Source organism: Lepidochelys kempii, chromosome 27 (genome assembly GCF_965140265.1).
Source record: "Lepidochelys kempii isolate rLepKem1 chromosome 27, rLepKem1.hap2, whole genome shotgun sequence".
Lineage (NCBI taxonomy): Eukaryota > Metazoa > Chordata > Testudines > Cheloniidae > Lepidochelys > Lepidochelys kempii.
Window position 1 is genome coordinate 12305271 of NC_133282.1, and position 20968 is coordinate 12326238.

A 20968-nucleotide genomic window follows, 5' to 3' on the forward strand; every position below is an offset into this window, starting at 1 on the left:
GGCTCAGTAGGGGGTCACTCTGCACGGACTCCAATTCCCCAGCCCAAGGATAGGGGGCGCTGTAGGTGCGATTTTTCAGAGTTGGTTCTGACTCCTTGTGCTCATTAAGGGCCCCATGGCACTTCTGGACGCCCCGGTGTCCCGGCATAACTCAGGGAGTTGCATTCCACCTGGCCTGCGGTGTCAGCTGGCTACAGCATTCGCTTTCCTTTCCTTTCCGAGACTGTTGCGTGACGTTGCTACGCGCTGTTAATTAACTGCCCCGTTCCGCCCCAGAGGTGGCCGCCTTTCTGCAGCAGGCGAAGCAATCCCTGGGCATCGATGGCAAAGTGCTGCAGGGGTGTGTGTGTGGTGGCGGGGAGTGGATTGTTCACTATGGAAAGGCCTGGCCTTGCTTCCCGTTTTCTCTCCTGCCAGCTGAGCTGCTTCCCAAGCTGGTTTAACTCACTCATCCAGCACCCCTCCCCCTTGCAGATGGACCCCCCAGCCCCCGGGCCCTTCCAGGGGACTCACGTGGAGAGCTGGAGCTGAGCCATGACCTCGCGGGTGTCCAGGGTGATGCCGATGGCTTCAAAGGTGATGATCAGCTCTGCCTGCACCAGAGGGGACAGAGCGCTGCAAGGCCAAGTCCCCATGGGGCCGTGCCTGGCACAGGCTTTACCAACCAGGCTGGGGGCCCCCCCACCCCCCTGCCACAGACCCCTGGGGTGGGGGAAGCTCAGATCTCATTGGAACGCCCAGTGATCACCCACCGTGGAGGCCGTGGACACCTGGCACCCACCCCCACCCACGCTGCAAGAGTCCCAAGGCGGTCGGTGCCCACAGGCTGCCATGCCCTCCCCCAGGCTTCTTGTCCTAGCCCCACCGGCCGCCCCACTTGGCGGTGCCCCCTGCCCCACCCCCACGGGACTGTGCCCTCTGAGCTGGGGCGCGGGGGGCCAGACGCCGCTCACCCTCTGGTTCTTCTTGAAGGGGTTTCCCAGGTCACACAGCACCGTCTCCTCAAAGGTGCAAGCGCCGTTCTGTGGGGCGGTCAGGGGAAGGGGGCGTCACCATCCGCTCGGCCCCTGAGCCCAGCCCCGCCACAGAGAAACCTCCCCATCCGACCGCCTCCTGCCCCATCCCTGTGCCCTGCCGACCCCCGCAGCCCAGAAAGGACACCACCCCCGCAGCTGCCCACCTCTACCTGAGAAGCAGACGCGCCAGAGGGCCGACCCTGGACCTTGATACCCACCAACCCCGAGGGTGCCCCCTACCCCATCCTGGGAGCAGCGCATGGAGAGAAGGGAAAGCCAGTCCCATATCCCACCCCCCAGCCCATACCCAGGGTGTTGGCCTCCAGGCTGCCTGCCCCTCCCCCCCCCCCGCAGTGCTAACTGGCCCCAGTTGGGGGCACAGGCCCCCTCTCTCCACTGCACGCTGACCGGGTGCCCCTCGCCAGCCCCGATGGGGCACGGCACCTCACAGCGGTGGGCACAAGCCACGTCCCTCCTGCCCTCCCGAGGGGCTTTAAACCGGGACAGAAACCAACCTGGGGCTCAGACGGACGGACAGACAGAGGGCTCCTCCACCTGGTGCACCCCCCCACAACACACGCTTTGCATCCTACCCAGCTGGGCCCAGTCCCGAGCTCTCTCCCCCCAGCACGCTCCTGGGCAGGGCGCGGCTGCCGGAGGGGAAGAGGGGCTCGGCACAGAGGAGGAAGCGGGGAGAGGGGTTGGCACAGAGGAGGGGAGGGGGGAGGATGCCATGGCAGCAGGGGGAGCGGCGAGCGGGGAGAGCAGCAGGGGAAGGGGGCTCCTTACAGGCCGGACGGAGGAGGGCAGCAGGGCGGGGGGCACGGTGATGTTGAGCTGGGCCTCGTGGGCGTCCTCGCCATTGGTGCCCGTCGAGGGGGCGTTGGTGACGTTGACGCTCAGGTGCAACTTCCGGACGTCCCGGCTGTACTGCAGCACCTGGGTCCCATTCAGCCTGTGCCGGAGAAGGGACAGCGCTCAGCCCGGGGGCACCGGCCCCCCCAGCCACACGGGCAGGGGGTGGCCCTCCCCCGACAAGAGGGGAACTTCTCGGGGTCCCACCAGGAAAGAGACACCCCCGCCCCTTCCCCCCGCCAGCAAGCGGGGCCCAGGCAGGGATGCTTTTCCCCCAGGGGGCTGTTTAGGCCGAGGCAGCTCCCCGCCTTGAGCTGGCTCCGTGTGCCCGGGAAGGGGGCAGGGTGCCCAGGCAGGCTCCGCCCGTCTCTCACCGGGGCAGCGGCTGGTTCTGCTCGTTGACGAAGGCGCATTGCAGCTGCAGGTTGCTGTTGCACTTGTTGTCCAGGCCGCATTCTTTCTGGAAGTTAATCTGACAACGGCATTGGTCATTCACTCGGGCTGCCCCCAACCAGCACGGGGCCACCCACCCCGCTGGGCGGGCTCTGACCCCAAGACCATCAGCATTCAAGCAGGGGGCCTCGGCCGCTTGAGCTGAGGGAGGCACTCCATCAACCAGCAGCAGCAGTAGGCCGTTATCCTGTAGTTGTCCTGGCTACTCGCAGGGATGTGGCACACCCCAGCGCTAGTGTGGATTATGGAAACGTGTTTCCGTTAGAAACCTCCCCACGGAGGGGCAGGTCCTCAGAGTTGGGGGCAGGTCGGTTATACCCAAGCAGCTGACGCCTCCCTCCTATTCACATGGAGCCAGTGTCAGAGCCGGGAATGGAACCCGTGGCGCCCAGTTCCCCTGCTCAGACCCCATCACCACAAGCCTCCCCCTCCCACACCCTGCAGCGGAAACAAGTTCAAAGCCCTTAAAGCAGGCGCTGCGTAGGTGCCATTCCCCTCGGCCCGGCCCAGCTCCCCCCTTCCCTGTCGCTCGGCAGCTCCGGCCCACCTCGGTGTCGTTCTTCCGGGGCTGATCCTCATTCAGGACGGGGAAGGCGCTGAGAGAGCGGGGCCCCAGCTGGAAGTGCCTGGGTTTCTCCTCTAGGGAGTAGCTCATGTGCAGAACTATGGGATGCAGCTTGTCCCGGATGTTCTCCTGCAGGAAGGACGGCGGGTTTCATTGCCGGCAATAATGGCGATCCCGCCCCGGCCGGCGCAGAGCAGACCCAGCGACTGGGGCTCCCTGGGGGCTGGATCCTCCAGGCCCCCGCCATGCACGCTGAGTCCCGATTTAGACAGGGGGTTCTTGGCTTTTCTGCTGCCAGACCCTCCCCTCCCTTGGCTCTTTATTCCCAGATCCTGCAAGGCCCCTCCACGCCCCAGCCCCAGGTACTCAGCTGTCTCGCACCTGTTGCCAAAACTTCACACCCTCCCCGCTGCCCTGTGCTAAGCTTGGTCTGCACTTCCCTCTGCTCACCAGCAGGAGGAGCTGCAGGTCATGGCACTTGGCGGCTGGCATGGTGAAGACGCCCTTGTAAACAGCGGAGTGCGTCCCGGCAAACCTCACCCGGGCCGGGCGCCGGCCTTTGTCAGCCTCCAGGGTGTACAGCAGGTCTGGAGAGAGCAGGGGGGGAGAGGGGGCTCAGAGATCCCCCCCCGCCCACAGCAGGGCAGCCAGGCCCCATGGAGACACAGGGCAAATGCTGGCCATGCACACACACAGATGCTCGCCTTGCACACGCACAGACACACCCCATTACAAGTGCACGTGCACCCCCCATCGCACACGCACACACCAGTGCGTGCACCATTACAAGTGCACGTGCACCCCCGCACCCCCATCGCACACGCACACACCAGTGCGTGCACCATTACAAGCGCACGTGCACCCCCCCATCGCACACGCACACACCAGTGTGTGCACCATTACAAGTGCACGTGCACCCCCCCATCGCGCACACACACACACACCAGTGTGTGCACCATTACAAGTGCACGTGCACCCCCCCATCGCGCACACACACACACACCAGTGCGTGCACCATTACAAGTGCACGTGCACCCCCCATCGCACACACACACACCAGTGCGTGCACCATTCCAAGTGCACGTGCACCCCCCCATCGCACACGCACACGCACACACCAGTGCGTGCACCATTCCAAGTGCACATGCACCCCCCCATCGCACACGCACACGCACACACCAGTGCGTGCACCATTACAAGCGCACGTGCACCCCCCATCGCACACGCACACACCAGTGCGTGCACCATTACAAGCGCACGTGCACCCCCCATCGCACACGCACACACCAGTGCGTGCACCATTACAAGCGCACATGCACCCCCCCATCGCACACGCACACACCAGTGCGTGCACCATTACAAGTGCACGTGCACCCCCCATCACACACGCACACACCAGTGTGTGCACCATTACAAGTGCACCCCCATCGCACACACACACACCAGTGTGTGCACCATTACAAGCGCACGTGCACCCCCCATCGCACACACACACACCAGTGCATGCACCATTACAAGCGCACGTGCACCCCCCATCGCACACGCACACACCAGTGCGTGCACCATTACAAGCGCACGTGCACCCCCCCATCGCACACGCACACACCAGTGCGTGCACCATTACAAGTGCACGTGCACCCCCCCATCGCACACGCACACACCAGTGCGTGCACCATTACAAGTGCACGTGCACCCCCCATCGCACACGCACACACCAGTGCGTGCACCATTACAAGCACACGTGCGCACCGGTGCACACGCACCCACACCCATTACTCAGGCACGCAAACGTGCACCTGTACCACTGAACACACACACCCCCGTACCCACGTGCAAACACACTCACTGTTGCACACACACACCACGGCATGACCTGCACATGTGCACACACATATACACCACTGCACGCATCCACACGCTAGTGCTCCTGTGCGAACACACCCGCCATTGCATGCAAGGGAGACGCCCACTGCTGCTGCAACCCCCCCCCCCCGTTTCTACAGTTCAGTGGTGCTGGGGCAGCCCCCTGGATCCTGGGAACCCCTCCCCCAATCGCCTTTTCCCCCTGCATCTTGCTGTCCCACCACACCATTGCACACGCACACCATTGCTCACACTGGGCGTGTGCACACCCGCTGGTCACTTTGCAGCACATTTGCTTCTCACTCAGGTGTGTGTGGCCACGTACGCTCACCCACCCCCTCCCGCCCCAGCCCACTCACTGATTTGCTCCTTGTACGTGGGGTCCCCAGCACTCTGGTTGTAGGAGAAGCAGATCTGCACCTGGATGCTGCGGGGGCGAGAGAGGAGGCCGGGGTCAGCGACAGCAGGATGGGGCAGGATCCCAGACACGTCCCATTCGCTCTGGCCTCAGACACAGAGCCCACACGGCTGCTACGGGAACAGGGACCGCAGGGCTCTTCCTTGCCCACGCAGAGCTAGCCCCATGAGCCCGGGGGCGCTATTCAGGGGCCCTGCCACCCGGGGGGGCACGGATGACAATTTTGGGGGGACCCTTACCAGGAGTGTGGGGTGCACTTGGCCGGGTCCACCAGGCTGGGGCTCACCGTGAAGGTTTTGTTCAAGATGTTGATCACAGGTCGAGCTCTGGGCAGGCAGAGAAAGGGAAGAGATCAGCCGAGCTTCCCTCCCACCAGGAACCGCCGCCAGCTCTGCCCACCAGCGCCAGGAGCTGCCCGACGCCACCCTGCTCTGCAGCAGCCCAGTGCTCCCACCTCCCAGCAGGGGGTGGGCTTTGGGGGGCACAGTGGAGGGTTTTGGGTGGCGGTGAGGGCAGTCTCTGTCCCATATAGAGGCTGGGATTCTCCTCTCTCATCACACCATTCATGGCTCCTTCTCAGCGCAAGGCCCCTCCGCGGCTCAGGGGACCCAAAATCTTGGGGTTCAGGGCTAGAGGGCTCAGGGAGCTGGCAGAGGGATATTGAGCCTTTCCCCTGCTTTCAATGCACCCCAAGACAGGAGTGGCTGAAAGAGGCCCGCTGTCTGGTCAGGGGGCCTGGGTGACATGAGCGCGGAGGGATTTGGGGCACCAGCCCTGTCCTTGTTCGGACTGATGGTTGGCGAAGGGCTCAATGGGCCATGGAGGCGAACGCCCCACTGGCGCCTGTAGGGGGCAGTTGTGCAATACCCTGAGTCTCCCTCTTTCGCCACCCCCAGACCCCTTCAATCCCACCCCATACCTACACCTGCTTCTGACTCCTGTTCAAGTGGAGCAGCTGGTGCGTCTACTGAAGGTCCCAGGTTCAATCCCCACTGAAGCCACCAGAGCCCCCTCCCACCCCACACACACTACACCCCATGCTGAGCCCCACACAATCCCCCTGTACTTGTGGGTCCAGAGACCAGCCTCAGAACAGCACCTGCCCCTAAGAAGCCACCCCCGGCCTACCCCTGCAGGGGAAAGGTTGCCCTGGCAGCATGCCCTGTCCCAACCCCAAACCCCCTTACCTGAGCAGAGCTATCTGCTCTGACAAGCTCCCCACTAGCAGATCCGGGTAGGAATTTCCGTCTACGTCCAGCCCCCCACTCAGGGAGTACCCGAAGGTCTGGATGCCGGACGGGCCCAGCTCTGCCCCGCTGATCACCTGCGGGGCAGGGGATGGGGGAGGAAAGGGAGTCACCCGTGGCCGCTCCAGGTCCACCACCACCCCGTGCCCCCGGGCCAGCAGTTCAGTGGGGTTTGGGGCAGGACCCTGGGGACATCCTGGGAATCCCAACTGCCTTTGCCCCATCCCACCACCCTTCTAGGACCATCCCATCCCACAGCCATCATCCACCCACAGATTAGGGAGGGGAGCATTCTCCAGCCTGTTCCTGATGCTAAAGCTTCCCTGGCGGGGGAGTGGGGAGAGACTGTGCCAGGTGGGGCCACCCCACAGCTCTCTCCCTGGCCAGAACTTGGCTCTGCCCAATGGAATTCGCCCTTTGCAAAGCGCCCCCTAGGGGGGACATGGGGTGCGCAAGGTGCCTTTACCTGCCGGGGCTCGGCCACCAGCCCCCCTGAGCTGCTGTGGTAGATGTAAACCTTGCCAGGGCCCTCAAAGGGAGCCCCAATGGCGATATCTGTGGGGAGAGGCAAAGGGTCACACAAGCTCCACCAGAGACCCCAGCTCCTCCAGCCCCACAGAAGCCACCTCCAGCACCTCACTAAATCCCCACCACACATGAGCCACCCCAAAGGCACCCCATTCCCTCAACCCCACAGACCACCCTGAGCTCCCCAACCCCCACACCAGCCCCAGTGCCACCCCATACCTCCACACCACCCCCTGAATCCCCGAACCACCCCAAGCCACCCATACCCCCCAAACCCCACACCTGCCCCAGTGCCACCCCATACCCCCCAACCCCATACAACCTCATACCCTGACTAAACCCTATGCCACTCCCAGAGCCCCCCAATGCCACTGCACACCCAGACTAACCCCCACGCACACCAGAGCCCCCTGATCCCACCCCAGAGCTAACCCATACCTCCACACCACCCTGAGCAACCCATACCCACAAACTCCACACCACCTCCTGAATCCCCCAAACCCCACACTACCCTGAGCCAGCCCATAGCTCCCAAGCCCCACACCATCCTGAGCTCCCCCATACCCACACAACCCCCACACACACCAGAGTCCTTTAATCCCACCCCAGAGCCTTCTCATACCCCCAGCGCATCCCCAAACCCCACCGCACCCCAAACCCTGCAACCACCCCCCCACCACACCCTCCCAGCTACCTCTTCCAAGAGCCACCCTTATACCTCCCTGGCCCCATGGCACTCTAGTGCCCCGCGGACACTGAGTGAGATCTCCCATCACAAGCCCCCCGAGTGGGAAGGGAAGCCCCACGCACCCTGGAAGCCGTCCTGGTTGACGTCCCCGATGCTGGCCACAGCAAAGCCGAAGGCTGAGTTGCTGGGTCCCTTCAGAACCAGGCTGGACCAGTTCTGGAAGCGGCCGGCCTCATTCATGTACACGTAGACGGCGCCGCCCACCTCTTGCTTCCTCTCAAAGTAGTATGGCGCCCCAATCACCAGGTCCTGCCACCTGCCAGCGGGGACAGGAAGGGCAGGGTCAGGGCCAAGGGGCAACAGCAGGGCCAGGGGCCAAGGACGACTATGATGGTGGATCAGACCTGGTCAGTGCTCTGGAGACCTCCCCGCCCCAAAGAGATGGGCTATGGAGATCCCCCACCAAAGCTACAGGCTTCAGACACACCCCCTCAAAGCTATGGGCCATGGAGATCCCACAAAGCTCTGGGCCCCCCTCAAAGCTGTGGGCTATGGAGATCTCCCAAAGCTATGGGCCCCCCTCGAAGCTATGGAGATCTCCCCAAAGCTATGGGGATCCCTCTCCTCAAAGCTATGGAGCCCCCCCAACTCCAAACTCTGGGCCCCCATTGAAGCTATGGGCTATGGAGATCCCCCCGAGCTATTGGCTACAGAGACCCCCTCAAAGCTATGGGGGCCCCCCAAGCTATGGGCTGTGGAGACACCCTCAACGCTATGGAGCCCCCTCAAAGCTATGGAGATCCTGGGTCTCCCTGTGGAGTCACCAACCCATGCAGGTCTCCGTCACGCAGAGGAGCCCCTCTCCTCAGGCCGCTCCCACTCGCGGGGCTGCAGAGCTCACCCATCATTATCGAGGTCCGCCAGGGCGATGGCGCTCCCGAAGTAGGAGCCCACCTGCTCCCCAGGCAGCACCAGGCTCTTCTCCAGGGTGTTGCGGGTGTCCGTCAGCAGGTACACGGCGCCCGCGTGCTGGTGGCGGGGAGCTCCAGTGACAAGGGTCACCTGGCTCTGGTGCAGGACGGCGCTGGCGGCTTGGACCGTGTAGCCTGGAGCAGGGTGGGGATAGGCGTCAGGCCTTGGGAGCTGCAGGGCCCCTCGCTGGGAGGGGCGGGGGGGGGATCACAACCTGGGGGGATCCAGTGCAGTGGGGATCCCAGGCAAAGCACAGCTGGGACGGACCCTAGCTAGCAGCTACGGACAGCTGCATTGCCCAGAGTGTGAGTCTTTGCATGGACAAAGAACTGGTGCCAACCCTGGTCCCAACCCTGAATGGACCCATTGGGGGGGACAGGGCTGTGTGGGCCAAAGCACCAAAGCCCACTGGAGTCTTAAACAGGCTTTAGACCCGCCAGACTGATCCCCTGGCAAGCTGATGCCCTCTCTGTACCACCAGTGCACTTGTAGGCTGCCTAGTGGCAGGGCAAGCTGCCCCCCTAGCCCTGACCTAGAGGGACCCACCCTCGGCATGAGCTGTCTCTGGTCCAGGCAGCCCTTGGCCTCCCTGCTGAGGCTGACAGCCAAGGGGACAATTAGCAGCAGTGGGTTTGGCGTGGAGGATGCTGGGAAGTGGACCGAGGCCCAGCAAGCTCATGGCACGTAGGCTGCAAAGGCCCCCACAAAAGACACCGTCGCCAGCATCCTCCTGGCCCGGGGGAGATTTCACTGCCAGCCCCAGAGGGTCAGGGAAGCGTCTGGGCTTTAAAGGTGCTTCCCTGTTCCAGTTCCCATTTCAGCATGTGACTGTGGGGAAAGGGGCATCAGAGCGGGATTCCCTCTGGCTCCCAGCCCGCTAACAGCAATGGGTGAAGCACCCCGCTAGGCTGGACCTGAGTGGCATGACTCCGATGCCGGGAGCACCTGGGCTTGCCAGCAGGAAGGCCAGGCCCACCGCGCTGCATCGGAACTCCCTCGCAGGAACAATGAGGAAACCAGACAGCCAGTTTACACCTGGGGAAACTGAGGCACAGAGCGGCTGTCTGACTTGCCCAGGGGTCCTATAGGGAGACAGTGGCAGAGCTGGGACTAGAACCCAGGTCTCTTGAGGCCCTGTGCCCTTCTCTATCCCCACCCCCCACGTTGTTACATGGGGAGGGCAAGGGGGTGGGGGGAGGGGGGGAGGACGTCCCTTCCAGACACAGCGGAAGGTACCTATGTAGATGTTGCCGTTGTCATGGTTGGGGTAGGAGAAGTCGACCAGGTCCCAGCTATCTCGCTGCAGAACGTAGTTCGTCCCTGCAGCCGGGGAGGGAAACATGAAACAGTTCAAGCCAGAGGCAGGTGGCAGCAGACACAGGAATCTCTGCCCATCCCCATCCCCAGCTGCTTCCTGGCCTGTGCTACCTCCCTGGCACAGTCCCTGCCCCTTTCCCTCCCCACCAGCCCTCCGCCCCTGGCAGAGCCACTCAATACTCGTGGTGTCGCTGGCTGAGCATCCCTCGGGCAGTTGCAGCCACATCAAGGGTACGTCTACACTGCGCTAAAAACCCTGCGGCCCCGAGTCTCAGCCTGGATCAGCTAGGTTGGCCTCGGGCTGCGGGAACCTGCAGCGTAGACCTTTGGGCTCAGGCTGGAGCCAGGGCTCTGGGACCAAGCCAGGCCTCTGGGACCCTCCCCACTTGCGGGGTCTCCAAGCCCAGGCTCCAGCCCAAGTCCACACACCAACACTGCAATTTTACAGCCCCACGGTCCGAGTCAGTTGATCCGGGCCAGCTGCGGCCGTGCCGTGGGCCTTTCTCGCGGTGTAGACGTACCCAGAGAGGCCGCGTCGGTCCAGGCAGATGGGCTGGGGGAAGGGCAGTGCCGGGGTGAGGGGGCGGGAGACCCAAAGCAGCCGGCGGCAGCACGGACCTTGCCAGTTGTAGGCGCCCGGGGCCCCGAAGTAGACAGTGTTGGCGGTGAAGCCGCCGCTGGTGCCCATCTGGCACATGCCAGTCTCTTCGGTGTTGGAGTTGCACATCTCATTGTGGTAGGTCTGCCAGTCGTCAGCCAGCTCCAGCTGCAGGTCATTGCCGCGGACATAGCACTTCCCCACCATGCGCTGCTGGTCTTCGTTGCCAGACAACAGGACCCTAGTGTATCGGTGAGCGCAGGCCTGGGGAGCCAGGAGCAACCGGGGTGAGTACTAAGCACGCTGCTGTCTGGGGCTCGCGGGGCACTGGGGCTACTGCCTAGGGGTTGGTATCCTGGGTCAGCCCAATGGGCCAGAGCTAGCCACCTCCAGCGACACTAGTCCGTATTCCCAGATATGCCACCTCCTACCCAGAGCAGGGGAGAGCAGAAGTCCATATACCGCGGTATCCCAGTCCTGCCACTCCTGCTCAGAGCAGCAGTCCGTATGCCCCCATACCCCACCTCCTGCCACTCCAGATCAGACCAAGGTCAATCTTCTCCAGTTCCCCACCTCTTGCCCTACTGGATTGGAGCAGTTGTCCATCCTCTGCTGTGTCATACTTTGTCCTGTACCAGATCAAACCAACAGCACGGCAAACCTGATACCCACCTCCAATCAAACCATAGCTCGGGCCCACCTATTCCAGCGTCCGGCCTCCTGCCCCCAGAAATCAGACCAACAGCTCCTCCTGTCTCCTGCCATATCTAATCAGACCCGTGAGTCAAGGCCACCATCTCTTCAAGCCAGAAGAAGGCCTAAACCCTCATGAGACTCTGCAATGCTGTACCCTGGCGTAAGGTGGGATCCCTTCCTGATCCCAGCTGGCAACCAGCATGAGCCCTGGCGCCTGGCAATCACCAGGCCCTTGGAATTAATTTATTACTATTATTTGTATTCCCACAGTCCCAGCCACGGACCCGACCGTGCCAGGTCTGCAGCAGAACAAAAAGTGTAACTGCATACGCTATCCTCATTTCAGCCCAATGCATGCCGGGTAGAAGCAAAAGCTGCATTACCCTTCTTCCCCTCTCTGGTGGGCTGAGAAGGGGAAGCACGCATACGCCATGCTAACCCAGCGTCACCCTTTGGGCTCAAACAGTGCCGGCTCATCCATTTAGATTCCCAGGTTCGAGCCCCGCACCCAGCCAGACGAAGGCATAGAAATCATAGGACCGGAAGGGACCTCGAGAGGTCTTCTAGTCCCGTCCCCTGCGCTCAAGGCAGACTAAGCTAAACACTGTTACACAGAGGGAAAGATCCAGCCAGAACCAGCAACGCTGGCAGTCTCTAGCAATCGTACTTACATAACCCTATTAGTGCGTTATCTGAGCACCTTTGGTCTATTTATCCTTGTGAGGTAGGGCAGCGAAAAACAGAGGAGGACCTCAGAGGCTAAGCGATTTGCCCAAGGTCACACAAACAGTCTGTGGCAGAGAAGGGACATGACCTCTGGTCTCCCAAGCCCTAACCACTGGCCAGCCTTCCTTTCCTCTCCTCTTCCACCTCATGAGATTGTTCCCTGGCCGTAGCCCCCTAGGAGCCAATGGGGTTGGTTGTGGGACATTCTGGGTGGAACGGTCTGCTGTTCACTCAGCGCCAGTAGTCGCAGACATCCCCGTTCCGCCCCTCGGGGACCTGCCCTCCCAATCACAGCTGTGGAGATATAGCTCCTGTTACCCAAAGTGCCGTCTTGCCTTTCGGCTAATTTAATTGAGGCCTTTTGAACCAATTTGAGGATTGGCAGATGAGGGGGAAGATAGAAACTGCAGCTCCACGAGCCAGGCAAAGATCTGCCTTGTGAGATGCCAGGGGCAAGGACAGGGGTGTTTGCATGCAAGCTGGGGTGCTCAGTGCATATAGCCCCCGATATCCTACTCCTCCCACTCCAGGTCAGAGCAGCAGTCCACATAGCCCGAGAGCCCACTGCTTAGAAGCAGTGCCAGTGGATGCATGCGTATCGGAGCATGCATGTACAAGGGGGGATGGGTTGGATGCCAGTGGGCACGGCATAGGTGTGAATGCCCATGCAAAAGATCGGGGTACGTGCGTACCTAGGCATGCTCACATGTGTGCAGGGAAGCATGGGTGGGCATTGGCTGGGTAGTTGCGAGGATGGCAGCTGCGGCAGGAAAGCCAAGGACGGAAGGACCATGGAGTCTGAACAACACTGAACATAATTAGTTCCATTTTACAGATGGGCGAACTGAGGCAAGTGATTTGACCATAGTCAAGATCAGGGCAGGAATAGAACCCAGGAGTCCTGATGCACTCCACTGCAGGGGCCTGATTCCCCACCGTCTGTGCACCATGTCTTGCCAGTTACACACCTGCTGGGGGGAAAGGGGGGTTGGCACGGAGCCTGCGGGTGAAGCCGACACTCCGCTCTCTCTGCTCTGGGTCAGATCCCTCCTGGGGCTCAGTCACCTTCAGGGGAGCGCACGGAGTTACGCCAGGGGTGAACATGGCCCGCTATGGATACGGCACAGACATCAGGCACCAAGGCCGTGACACCAACCGCAAATGTGCTTTAAAGAAGGCAGATGGGTCTGGAACTAGAATCCCTGGGGAAAGGGGGGACAGAGGCGGTAGGGGGAAGCTTCCGGCAAATGGAGTAGGGGCAGAGGAATAGGAGGAGTCGGGGGAGCCCCCACAATATTTCCATTGCGGGGTCGCTAGCCTCCCCTGACCTCCGCCAGGTCTGCCCCCCATTCCTGAGCCTCTGAATTGGGGTTTCGGACAGAGAGCGCGAGCTCAGGAGCAGCCTGGGACCCCTGCCAGCAAAGGGATCGGAGAGAGAGCGAATGATCCATAGCCCATCACCGAGGTAACTGGGCCCTTTAGGCATCTATGGGCTGATTCTCCATCGCCCCGCGCCTCAGACGTTAACTACACAGGGCAGAGCGGGTGTCAAACGTTACCACGGAGCAGACGGTGAACCATCTGCGTGGTATAAACAACGGGGCAACGGACGGCCAGACTCACAGATTCCCGCAGAGCCCAGTTATCACTGGGATGGGCCATGGACCTCCCAGAGACCAAGCAGAGAGAACTCTGCAGCCAGCCACTCAGCAGAACTGCAAACGGGAACGGTTAAGCCCTGCTCCGCTCTGAATCCCCCAGGGGCTGCCTTCCCCTTTTAGTTCTGGATTGTTTCACGTTCTTTCCCACGCGGCCTCAGCCAGAGGCCAACGGGCTGAGCAGCTGGCATCGAGGCTGTTGCCGGGGTTTGGTTTCCTCCAGGCTGCCATTGCAAGCTGGAAACCGGACCCTCGCTCGGCGAAAGCCCAGGGAAAAGGAACGGATGGGAGCGAAGCCGACGAGACGGTGAGGAAGGGGTGGCACAGAGAGAGGGAGGCAGTTGCATGGTTTCAAGCCCTAGAGAGAGGTATACCTCTGCAACTAACAGGCACTTGCCTTCTCCTTTAATGCAGAGGGGCTGCCCACAGAGCCTACAGATCCCAGCATGCAATGCTCCAAGCAGCAGGCCCTCCGCAGCAAGCTGGCGCATTGCATGCTGGGACTTGTAGTCTCCCCAGGCCGCACCTCTCTACCAAGTGTAATTGCAGCTGCAACCTGCTCCATTACATTGCTCTTCTGCAGCCCCTCCTCCTCCATTCATTAATTCACCCTCATATTCCCCCACCCTGTGGGGGCAGTCAGTATCGTCAGTCTCATTTTACAGATGGGCAAACTGAGGCAAGTGATTTGACCATAGTCAAGATCAGGGCAGGAATGGAACCTAGGAGTCCTGATGCACAGGGGTCTGATTCCCCACCGCCATGCACCAGGTCCTGCCAGTTACACACCTGAGCAAAGTGCCACCAGCGAGTGACCTGGGGGCATTTCCCACCCACTTTGCCTGGGCATGAAGCCTGACACCGAGGCCGGCAGTGGAGAAGCAGGCCTGGTGTCCCCAGCTCTAAACACTAGGCCATGCTCCCTTCCCTCGTTTTGTATTTGCTTTGCACTGGTGTAAATGCTGTGCAAGGCACGTGCAATGGTGAATCGTGTCCTAGGTGCGACGCTCAGGCTCCCCCACCAAAGCCCCTCAAGGTATCCCAGCGGGCCACACTCACCAGCACTCTCCCCGAGGGCTGTCTCTGGCTAGCGATGGTCACCCCCAGCCACATGTCCTCAATGATGTTCTTCCGTGGTTCACCTGGGCACATGGAGCAGAGAAGACAATGACGCACGAGCAGTTTCGGCATGAGAATGTGTATCCCCTCTCCTGCTCATGTGCCTGTCCTCATATAATGCAATCGGGACATGGATCCCTCCAGCAAAAGACCCTCCCGGGCAGGGCTGGAGTCCCCCAGCCCTCTGCAGCATGTCATTGCCATGAGTGAGTCACCACAGAAGAGCATGGGACAGTGCACAGGGAAAGCCCAGGACTGGGAAAACATGGGGCTGCCTGCCCAGGAGAGCATGCTACCGTGGGGCAGGGCTGGGGGAACAGACAGAGCTTGGGGTGGAGAAGGGAACAGGTACGCAGTGAGAAAGGAGTTGTTCTCTCCTCCCTTTCGGAAGCCCTGCCCTGGACAGCCCGTTATCCAGCTTGGGTTCAGCTCTTAAATGGTTAACAGGACCCTTGCTGCACCCCGTGGCTCCCCCGTCTGCCAGCGGAGAGAGGACAGAATGGGGTCAGGCGTCTGAAGACAGCACATCCCCGGAGGGGGAGCATCACCCAAGACGGGTGGTATTTAACCCCCACCTCCCGAGTTGCTAGGCTGGCTGGGGGTGGGTTGCCCTGGGTGGGGCGAAGGGGGCTGAGAAGTGCTGGCATACTCTTCTCCTCGATGTCCACTCGCTTGCAGTCGTTCGTGGAGACACTCAGTGGGCAGGAATACATGGCCCCCGTCCGCGTGGCGTTCTCCGTCCCAGCTGCCACGTCCTGGGGCGCTCCAGCCAGCAGCCTGCCAAAGACAGAAGGGAGCAAAGGAGCTCAGAGGCCTGGGAATCATAACCCTAGTGCTTTGCACCCTCCCTAGAGCAGCCTTCCCCCCTGGGATCGCACAGTGCTGTGCAAGTGTTAAATCCTTCCTTGCAACGCCCCCCACACCCCACTACACACACAGAGGCAGCAAAAAGAGAATCAACTTCACTCAGCAGCAAAATGCAGCCACCTCTGGGGTGGAACGTGGCTGCTGCTTAACAGCACACAGCAATGTACCATAACGGGCAAGAAGCTTACAGGGGGCCTCGGACCCCCGTTGTTATTGTTACAGTAGTGCCTGAAGGCCCTGAGATTGGGCTAGGGATGTACGAACACCTAGCTAGAGACAAGCCTGGAGGGAACACGGCTGCTCACCAGCAGGAGAGCTGTTTGTCACAAGGCCGTGCTGGCCGTGGTGGCAGCAGGCAGACTGCAGTCTCTGCACGCAGGCCCCAAAGCAATCCACACCAAAGCCCGCACTGGCCTTTCCCCAGGGACCAGCATACCAGGAGCTAATCCTGAATGCAGCCTGCCGGGGGAAAGGGCAGCCGGAGCTGCATCGGGCCAGCCAGCCTGCTCTGCCCGTTGATCAGCTGGACATTCTCCTGTCAACAGCTCATCTCTGTGTCAGTCAGACCGTCTGTCACCGAGTGCTCGTCCCCCGAGCCCCATTGCCCCACTGTCAGTCCGACTGTCCGTCATCGAGGGCCCGTTCCCCGAACCTCATCGCCAGTCAGACTGTACATCACCGAGGGCTTGTTCCTTGACCACACTGCTCTAGTGTCAGACTGTATCATCCAGGGCTTGTCCCCCAAAACCCATTGCTCCCGCGTCAGTCGGACTGTCTGTCACCGAGCGCTGAGATTACTATTACACTCTAGATCTGTTTACATAATTTCACTCGTTCCCTGTTTCGGTGGGAGCAGCAGCAGGAAGCTCTATTGCCATGGATAGGTATTATTTACGTGTGCGCGCGTAGGGGTGGGGTGCCAAAGAGCCCATCTCAATATTAATTCACTGCAGTTAACATCTCCCTTCCTGCTTCCTGCCGGCTGCGCGCCTTGCCTGCTACCGCTCACAGAGAGTCAGCCAGGTCGCACCGGAGAGTACTTCAGATGGCCCCGAGATGTCTTCATACAGGACAGGGAGCTACGCCCCAAAACGTCAACCTTCCTCGCACCCTCCTCCTCCTCCTCAAGGAACAGATCAGGGCAAGCGTTTCCTAACAGCTACACTTCCCAGGTGATGCAGGAATGGGGCCCCACTAGGGGAGGCAGCTGGGTGTCACCATGACAAAATTATCTCCCCCCACCACTCAATGTCTCCCCGTTAGGAGGCTGTGTATGATTGAGAGGGACGAGGCATCAGGGAGGGAAAAAGCCGAGATTTGGTCCCATCTGGATTCCTGGGCCCCCCAGAGGAGTTCATTGCCCCTCTGCTGTGCAAGGTGGAAGGTGGCATCCATCCACCAGAAGCCAAAGCACACATCCCATCCCACCAGGCACCCCCTAAAGGAGTCGGTGGAATAGCCCCGGGCTGGACAACGAGGGTTTGTACAGACAGGCGCTCTCAGCCCTCCCTGGATCCATTTCTCCACCGCTCTCTCTAAGCTGGCTCTAAACCCCGATGCAGACCAGTGTGCGGGAACAGGATGAGACCCAAGGTCCAGCTAACCCAGTAGCCCATCTCTGACCGTGGCCAGTATCAGAGGAAGGTGCAAGATCCACAGAGTCGGCAGCTGTGGGGTAATATCTGCCCCACAAGAAGGTCTCATCCTGACCTCTGACAGAGATCAGCTGAAGCCCCCTAGCCCCACAGTTAAGATCTCTTCCAAACTTTCTGTTGTCGGCCTCCGCTGCACACAGTGGCGAGGCAGATGAGGCAGGTTAGGTGGCTGGTTTTACAGTCACTTCTCGGGAGGCAGATTTCCACTTTAAACAGCAAATCACTGCTTAAGTGTTTAGGTCCAGTACTGGATTTACAATGGCACCAGCGGCCCCATGGAGCCGGGCCCATGCTCAGAAGGGGGCCCCAGCCTGCTCTCCTTGCCCTGAGACCCTGCCAGCCCACTGGATTCCCCTGCCCCACCATTTGCTCCTCTCGGCCTGCCCGCTGGCCAGCCGAGGGCTCCTCTCCACCCCCCCTGGCCCCACCCCCCAGCTTCTCTCTGCCCCCTGGCTGGACCCCAGGGCACCTCCGGCTCTGGGCTGTCTCTGCTTCCCACCACCTGTGGGGCCCCACCTGTCTCCCCGGAGCTGAGCCACCTGGGACTGGAGCAGAAGCCTGGCCAGTCTCAGCAGTCAGGGGCAGGGGGACAGTGTGGGGGGCTTGGCTGGGCCCCTCCAGGCAAGTGGGTCCTGAGGGAGCCCGGCCAGGGCAGACCCTCGTGCCAGACACAGTTGCCTCCCAGCCGGGCCAGTAAGTGCAGCCAGGAGGCAGGGAGTGGGTAGTCTGGGGGTGGGGGGTGCTGGGCTGTAAGGGGGCAGGGAGGATCTGGGTATGCTGGGGCACTAGGGAGTGGGGGATTTGTGGGGGGTGCTGGGCAGAGCAAGTCCAGGGGGGGCTCTGGCCATAGGGAGTCAGGAGGGTGCTGGGCTGGGCGGCTGTGTGGCATGCCACAGGCCCACCCCCCACAGGAAGGGGCACGTTGGCAGCACAGGGCCGGGCAGGACACTGTGCATCTGGCAAAAAAGTAGCGTCCTCGTACTAGGCTGGGCGGAGCGGGGCCGCTCCTGCCATATCATGCCCCTGGCCAGCCCCTGGCTCCAGGGACTGATCTCCCCGCGCCCTGCGCCATTGCTCCCATGGGGGCCCACCAATATATTTGGCGCCGGGCCCACAAAAGGTTAATCTGGCCCTGTTTAGGGCAGGGTGAGACCGCACTGTGGTGAAATTTATGCCCCCCCACCCCAATATTCAACCGTTTCAGCTGCGGCTTTCTTTACATTCTTGAGCAGAAGTAGGCTCCTTCCGCAGCTCGGCTCTCCAGAGGTTCCAGCAACTTTCCACCAACTTGGAGGAAGGTGGGAAGACCACACAGCCCGGCCTGGAAGCTGGATGGAGATCAAAAGCCTATGCCAAGAAACCCAGGGTGGTTTGGCTTCTGCAGAATCTCACTCTGGGTTTGCAAGCCCAAAACCAAGTGGGAATTAGATCCGACTCCCATCTTCTCCGGTCCAGCCAAGACCAGGGGAATTTCTCTCTCTCTGTCCAGTTAACTCCACATCAGTAAGTATCTGAGCATCTCCCGAACCCAGATGGATTGATCCTCACAGCCCCCTTTGCAAGGTAGGGAAATATTACTAGACCTGCACAGAGATGGGGAAACTGAGGCACAGAGCGATTAAGTGACTTGCCTTCGGTCTCATCGAGAGTCTGTGGCAGAATCTGGAGTAGAACCCATGTCTCGCCCATTGCCCGCCTGTCACAGCACACTCATCTACTCCAATCCCAGGGCACGGATGGCAGCCTGGGGGTGGGGGGAGGGTAGTTATTGAAATTCTACCTGTCTGTCTAAGGTATTTAGATGGGTCCCGCTGCCATATCATCTGCACCTCACGATCGCCACTGTACGTACCCTCATGACACTCCAGGGAGGCTGGGCACCACGGTTATTGTTTTACAGGCGAGAACCAAGGCCCAGGGAGGCTAACAGAAGTTAAGGGCTGAAATACCTTTGAGGATCTGGGCCCAAGGCTGTAATGGAACAGGAATCTGGGTCTCCCAAGTCCTAGGCTAGGGCCCACTGGCCCATCCTCGCTCTCTGGTCAGTTATATTTGCACGGGTGCCGGCGACGTACAGCATTTAATATCCTAGATGTGTGTGTGTGTGTCTTTCAATTACACCCTGGCTATGTACCACATGTGCTGCCTGGTGTCGATTTGTTTCTCTTTACCACACAGCTGCCAAACAAGAGACAGACGGAGAAAGGGTTGATAATAGCTGCTGGTGGGGGAGGGAGGGAGGGAGAGGAACCCGTTTCCAGCTGAGATGCAGAGTCAAGGGGGCTAGGAGATACTGGGACGGCTTGCACTGCGGCGGAGAAGGGTCTCAGACCCGCCCTGCTGGAGCAACGGGAAAGAAGCCAGAGGGATTAAGTGACTTGTCCAAGGTCCCACAGGGAGGCTGTGGCAGAGCCTGGAATAGACACCCCCCCACACACACAGACACACACATATCTGCGGTATGAATTTAAACCTTCCCAGAGCACCGGGACTGCGAGGGTGGAAAGCAGCCAAGCCGAGTTAGCTCTGAGTCAGAGCTGGCTGCCTGAGATGGAAGAGGTGAGCCCTTCCCCCGCTCACCCACCTGCCGTTCCCTTTCCTGGGCGAGTCCCGGCAGGTCCATGGTGCATATGGGGCTGCGGACTCGCCAGAAGGCACAGGCAGATAGCAGCGGCCTGCTTATCGAGTGACTCAGGTGCCCACGGCTCAGGAGGGGAAATATTTTCCTGACAAGTCACTCCACTTCCAGCTTCACTCACACAGGATGCCAGGGTCAGAGGGGAGTGAGTCAGCTTCCCTGTGCCAGGGCCTCATGCCAACGGGGAGTGCAAAGGCAAGGGGCGGGGGCATCCAGGGGCAACGGAGTCTTTTCAAATCAGCAGCAGAGAGCCATTTAAGGAAGGTGCCCAGGACCCCAGCTGCAGGGGAAATTGACAATCATGGGGGAGCGGCCAGTTCCGAGTCCAGAATGAATTCGTCCCAAGATGCACCAGGGCAGATCTTGCTTTATTTTCCCCAAGCTGGGTACTTTAGCACAATATTTGGTACCTGCGCCTGGGAAGGGTCTGTCGGAGCGCTGAGGTGGCCTCCCCAAGAGAGCGAGGTATTGTAGGAGGGATTCGGGACGGGCCTGAATCACCCACCCCTGCCAAAGGTGAATTTCAGATCCCAAACTCAACTTTGCAAGCTCAGGCAGAGCAGGGTGATTCCGAATCAACGGCCAGGAGGCAGGCCCACGAACGCGGACCCTGCCACCGGACAGCAGCAGGCAAGCTGGGTTCTCCACAGAGATCAGCCCTCCTGGCAGGACAAGTCCATATGCCCGATGCTCTTGGCAGTTACAGGAAACATGCTGCCATTCAGGGCGAGGAGCTCTAGCCCCAGCTACAAAGGGTTAAACGACCCATCACTTCCCCAGCAGATTCATGTCCCACATAGGTAGCGACTGCTGACTCCTCCCGTCTGATGGCTCTTGGGTGATAGGAGTTTGGGGGTTCTCAGTCCAACCCATGCTGGGCCAGTGCCCACATGCACATGCCTCCCCGCCACTGCAGCTGGGATTAATTGCTCCCGGGGAGTCAGGCCCAGGGGAGAGGGCTGAATGGGCTGGGAAACTGAGCCCCGCGTCTTGTCCCTGTGGGTTGGGATGAGACATGCTGGTGAAACAAGGGTTGAGGACAGATTTCCCCGAGACAGACCGAGAAACAACTCAGGTGCAAAAGGCAAA

At 60.7% G+C, this 20968-nt stretch overlaps 1 protein-coding gene across 3 annotated transcripts in view; it reads right to left on the minus strand.

The window, feature by feature from the left end:
* The window catches only part of ITGA3 (integrin subunit alpha 3), a 44134-nt gene that overhangs the window by 9403 nt on the left and 13763 nt on the right, over positions 1–20968 (minus strand). For 2 of the 3 annotated variants that reach the window (XM_073326356.1, XM_073326357.1), the window contains exons 2-17: positions 15369–15496; positions 14660–14742; positions 10541–10784; positions 9842–9925; positions 8535–8739; positions 7756–7949; positions 6884–6972; positions 6358–6494; positions 5410–5496; positions 5112–5179; positions 3340–3476; positions 2872–3018; positions 2246–2343; positions 1806–1971; positions 954–1022; positions 514–593 (exon numbers count right to left, since the gene is read on the minus strand). In XM_073326356.1, the coding sequence (XP_073182457.1) occupies positions 514–593; positions 954–1022; positions 1806–1971; positions 2246–2343; positions 2872–3018; positions 3340–3476; positions 5112–5179; positions 5410–5496; positions 6358–6494; positions 6884–6972; positions 7756–7949; positions 8535–8739; positions 9842–9925; positions 10541–10784; positions 14660–14742; positions 15369–15496 (2016 nt within the window). Of the gene's footprint in view, positions 1–513; positions 594–953; positions 1023–1805; positions 1972–2245; positions 2344–2871; positions 3019–3339; positions 3477–5111; positions 5180–5409; positions 5497–6357; positions 6495–6883; positions 6973–7755; positions 7950–8534; positions 8740–9841; positions 9926–10540; positions 10785–14659; positions 14743–15368; positions 15497–19190; positions 19355–20968 lie in introns of those variants that run through there. The other variant, XM_073326358.1, reaches the window with a different exon arrangement.